Genomic DNA, 5,571 nt, shown 5'->3' with positions numbered 1-5,571 from the left:
ATGCCACGGCACTCTGCCCAGGGGGACAGCTTGAGGCTCTGTCTCAAAAAAAAAAAAAAAAAAAACCTGCATTCCTCAGTCACAGCCTTGTTTCAAACTGCCTAACCTAGAGCAATAATTAGGTAAATGATAATATCCACACTGGAATATAATATTCAGTCAATTAAAAATTAATACCCAATGTGGCTTGTGTATACAGTATTAGACAGTGAAGATTATAGAGTACTTTTATGATTGCAAGAAATTCAACTGGACAACACTGCCATAGATAACGGTTTAGTATAAAACTAAACAGAAGAGAAGAAAATTGGATCGGTGCCTGTAGCTTAGCAGCTAAGGTGCTAGCCACATACACCAGAGCTGGCGGGTTTGAACCCAGCCTGGGACTGCCAAACAATGACAACTACAACCAAAAAATATCCGGGTGTTGTGGTGGGTCCCTGTAGTCCTAGCTACTTGGGAGGTTGAGGCAAGAGAATTGCTTAAGCCCAGGATTCTGAGGTTGCTGTGAGCTGTGACTCCACAGCACTCTACCCAGGATGACATAGTTTAAAAAAAAAGAGAGAGAGAGAAGAAAATAATCATGATAAATATGGCCAATGAGAGTATAAACCTGGTACCCAAACACACAACTTCATATTCCCCTCTTGGAAAGCAATTTAGCAATACTGTTAGATGTCCACATCCTTTAGCTTAAGTACACTGAGAATTCAACACCAGGAATTACTGGCATAAGGAACAACTGTAGGGGTGAATATGTCAGTCTCTGCAATATTACAACACAGAAAACTGGGGAAAAAGACAAATTAGCAATAATTAGGTAAATTATGACATCCACACTGGAATATAACATTAAGTCAATTAAAAATAAAAATTAGCCGGGCGTGGTGGCTCACACCTATAATCCCAGCACTGTGGGAGGGTGAGGAGGGATAATCATTTGAGCTCAGGAGTTCCAGACTCGCCTGAGCGAGTGAGACCCCAACTCATGAAAAAAATGGAAAAAATAAAAATTAAGTCAATTAACAGGGAAAGACTACAGCAATGTGGGAAAACATGATATACTACGAAATTTAAAATCGTGTACTTTTTCAGTATGAAAAAAATGCATAGAAAAAATTGTGAGAAATACACCAAAATAACTGCTGGCGTGGTAATAAATTTTTAAGAATTATTTTTCTTTTCCCCATTACTTGACTTTTTCTGAAATATATGTATTAGATACTACAGAATCTTTTTTTTTTCCTCTCAGACTTGACAGAAAATACTACAGAAGCTTTTGAAGACATTTTCACCAGGCACAGTGAGCACAGGGCACAATGCCAGGTACATAACAAATGCTCAGAATTAGAATAGACCCGTAAAACGTCTGCATCTTCTCATCTGCTTCTATCTAAAAGATGCAATGTAATGAAGGATTGGAGGATAAGCTTGATGCACCTCAAAATGATGATTTAACCTAAAACTGCTCTTCTGGATTCCAAACTACAAACTCAGCTGACCATTTTAGTAAAGGCCCTGGCCATACTGAAAATCCCTGAATTTTAAAAATACGCAATACCTTCATGACAAAACTTTGGGGAAGGCCACTCTGGTAGGAAAACTACAAAGCTAGTTAACAGAAGTTTGCCATCCCACAGTATTTCTGAGATTTAGTGCAACAAAGAGTTGCCCAGACATTATTTTGTTGTTTTAAATTTTAACATCTTTCCTGGGTAGAAGATCTCAAAATACAGATCAAGAAAAGTATGCAGAACTTGGGTATGTGTCTCCTGTAAGTGAAATGGAACACATCCAGCAGAAAAGCCCGCTCAAAGTCTCAAGTATGGACAAACAGCAGCAGAAGAGTCTGGACTATTACAGGATACCAGAAAAATCTATTCCCGAGAAAGAGTGGCATACAGTTTTCACAAAAGAGACAAAGCAAAAGTTTGTTTTTCTAAGGAGTTTGCAAACCTTCTGGAGGAAGGCTAGGCATAGTTTGTGGTGTTCAGATGTTGATGGTAATTTTTAAGTCTTGTTTTGTCAGGCTTGGCACCTGTAACCCAGTGGTTACAGCGCCAGCCACATACATGGAGGGTGGTGAGTTCAAACCTGGTCCAGGCCTGCTAAACAACAAAGACAACTGCAACAAAAAACAGTGGGCGTTGTGGTGGGCGCTTGTAGTCCCAGCTACTCAGTCCCAGGCTAAGCCAAGAGAACTGCTTAAGCCAAAGAGTCTGAGGTTGCTATGAAGCTGTGATGCCACAGCACTCTACTGAGAGCAACATAGTGAAACTGTCTCAAAAAAAAAAAAAAAAGTCTTGTTTTGTCAAATCAGAGACAAGGAAGAGCTTGTGGAATTTTTCATTATGGGAGAATTCCGCCTGAAGCCATCTGATTCAGAAAAGAAATTTAGAATCATTAGATTCAGGAAAACTAATTTATTTATATATTAAATTACCTGTACTAATAGGCTCTGAAGATACAATTTATCCATGAAAATACTAATATATAACTTTTCAGGAGTATATTCTGTGGCAGCAAAGTTTCTTAGGAACAAGATGGTTGAGTCGCAATGGTCTTATCTTGAAACCTGGCTTTACTCAGTGTGAGGTTTTAAAAAGCAATCTCCAATTTAGCTGACACCAAAACTGTCTGCATTTTGTAGGGTTATTGGGAATCTGCCAGTAGCCATTAATAACCCATGCCTTTTTTTTTTTTTTTTTTTTTTTTTGGAGACAGAGCCTCAAGCTGTCCCCCTGGGCAGAGTGCCGTGGCATTACAGCTCACAGCAACCTCCAACTCCTGGGCTCAAGTGAGTCTCCTGCCTCTGCTTCCCAAGTAGCTGGGACCACAGGCGCCCGTCACAACGCCCGGCTATTTTTTGGTTGCAGCCGTCATTGTTGTTTGGCGGGTCCGGGCTGGGGATTCGAACCCGCCACCTTAGGTGTACGTGGCTGGCGCCTTAGCCGGTTGAGCAATAGGCGCCAAACCAATAACCCATACCTTTAACAGCCATTTTGCTCTTTGTTGTGAGAACGTGGAGGTAAAATATCAAGGAAGTGATACCAAAACCACTGACTTCACCACCACCATAGTTTCCAAATAGCATGTATAAAGTTTGTCTTCTGTTTGCAAATATAACAAGTAATCACTGAACAAAATGCTAACATAGAAATAAAAAATAAAAAAAAAAATCAACACTTCAAATCCACTGCATAAAGATAACCATAGCTGATTTAGTAATCATTTCCAGATATTTATTTTTTCCTTTCACTAGTATGTTAGATGCTCTTTTTCTCTTTTAAATTATTCCACGCTAGTTTATTTAGGGTTTCTGCTTCCACTCAATAGACTTTATGTATTTCACAGAGGCTTCTTCACTCAGTTCATCTAGTTCTGAGGGATTCCTCAGTGTCATCTTGGTCAGTGACCCATCTTTATCAATTTGTTGACAAATTCTGGATTTTCTTCAAGAACCTCATTAATTTCAGTTCCTTCTGATAAAGGAGAACAACATTCACTAGCAGCTTTCACATTTTCCAAAGCACCAAATATGTCTTATTTAATTCTAGGCCGGGTGCAGTGGCTCGTGCCTGTAATCCCAGCACTCTAGGGGCTGGAAGTGCTTGAGCTCAGGAGTTTGAGACCTGTCTGAGCAAGAGTGTGACCCTGTCTCTAAAAATAGTCTGGCATGGTGGTGGGCACCTGCAGTCCCAGCTACTTGGGAGGCTGAGGCAAAAGAATCACTTGAGCCCAAGCTTTGAGGTTGCTGTGAGCTATGACACCACAGTACTCAACCCAGGGCAACTGAGTGAGACTTTGTCTCAAAAAAAAAATGTCCTAACTTCAGGCTGATTACAGTGAATATGTCCCCAAACTTCCTATGCAAAACTGCTAACTCCCACTGTTCCAAACCATTTTCCTTTGTATTCAGGTTCCTCTGTGAATTTAACATGTGAGAGCAGAGTGCATCCTATGTGCAGCATCTGAACAGCACCTGCCCTCAGTGGCCAGGGCTGCTGAGAGTGAGGGTAGGTCATGCCTGCAGGGCCTGACATCCTTTTGTGCTAGTGGAAAAAATTTTCCTTTTATGGCTTCATTACGTTCCATCAATTTAATACATATTAGTGTATCTAAAGAATCCCCTACTGATTGGCACATTTTAGGTTCCTTTTTCAATTTGTTGCCATTATAGAGGTTACATCTTCTCATGTGCATTTCTGTACAACTGTGTGATTATACAATCTCCCAATTTCCTCCTTATGAGAAACTTCTTCCAGGATAAATTGTACTGATAGGATTTCTGAATCAAGGGTTTTAAAATTTGATACCTAATTTAAATTTGTCCTCATAAAAGCTGTACTAACTTCACCTTCCCACCAATACTGCAGGAATAAATTTCTAAATTTCTTTTTTTTTTGCAGTTTTTGGCTGGGGCTAGGTTTGAACCCACCACCTCCAGCATATAGGGCCAGCACCCTACTCCTTTGAGCCACTGGTGCCATCCTCTAAATTTCTTTCTTCATAGCCTTAGAGAAAACTCAGTGATTATTCTCTATTTTGAAACCTAAATTCCAACTGCATTTCACTGATAACTAGTGATGAACATCTTTACATATATTTTCTTTATTCCTCCTGCTTCTATACTGAACTACTGTAGTAATACTTTCTGCCCACTTTCCTATTATCTAAATGATATTTTAGTGTAACCTGAAGACTAACCGTGGCATCCCCCACAATTTGGTCCGGTGTCACAGCACCGATGACTTTACGCATCACAAATACACAAAAGGCTGAAAAGCTGTTGCCCTCTGGGCTCCCTCAGTCCCAAAAGGCATCTCACCTGATCTACCCCTGGTGGAGATCTCACGTGTCAGTCGCTTGAAATACTCTGGGAGATCAGCATAGTCATTTCCATAGGAGATAACCTTGATACCTTTGTCTAGCATGTTTTCTCGAAGCTTCTTGAACTCATCTACATCTCCTCTCCGGACCAGCATGAAATGTTCTAAGTCAGATTTATGCTTCACAGCCTCCAGGAAAAGGGCCTGGAAAGTGGTGTCATCCACAGTCCAGCCACAGCCCAAGAAAAGAAATGACTTGTTTTCATACAGTTTCTGAATCTCTCTCTTGAAGGGAAAGAAACAATGTATTAATGACACTGTGAAGACACATATGGAGCAAGTCTGACACAGTCCACAGGTTCCCAAGTGGACACACACAGAGCAGGACTGACACACAGTCCACAGGCTCCCAAGTGGACACACACAGAGCAGGTCTAACCCAGTCCATAGGCTCCCAAGTGGACACACATAGAGCAGGTCTGACACACAGTCCACAGGCTCCCAAGTGGACACACCCAGAGCAGGTCTGACACACAGTCCACAGGCTCCCAAGTGGACACACACAGAGCAGGACTGACAGAGTCCACAGGCTCCCAAGTGGACATAGAGAAGGACTGACACAGAGTCCACAGCTCCCAAGTGGACACACACAGAGCAGGACTGACACAGTTTACATGCTCCCAGTGGACATACACAGAGCAGGACTGACACAGTTTACATGCTCCCAGTGGACATACACAGA

The 5,571-nt window shown here is 41.4% G+C and overlaps 1 protein-coding gene across 2 annotated transcripts in view; it reads right to left on the bottom strand.

Moving 5' to 3' along the window:
* Nucleotides 1-5,571, bottom strand: part of FAM118B (family with sequence similarity 118 member B) — a 37,046-nt gene that overhangs the window by 1,491 nt on the left and 29,984 nt on the right. For both annotated transcript variants that reach the window (XM_023516788.1, XM_003795889.3), the window contains exon 6: nucleotides 4,829-5,114. In XM_023516788.1, the coding sequence (XP_023372556.1) occupies nucleotides 4,829-5,114 (286 nt within the window). The remainder of the gene's footprint in view (nucleotides 1-4,828; nucleotides 5,115-5,571) is intronic.

This window comes from Otolemur garnettii, unplaced genomic scaffold, assembly GCF_000181295.1.
Source record: "Otolemur garnettii isolate 467f Iridium unplaced genomic scaffold, OtoGar3 scaffold00097, whole genome shotgun sequence".
NCBI lineage: Eukaryota > Metazoa > Chordata > Mammalia > Primates > Galagidae > Otolemur > Otolemur garnettii.
The sequence above is the reverse complement of the archived record's forward strand: the minus strand, read 5'-3'. Positions and strand labels throughout refer to the sequence as shown.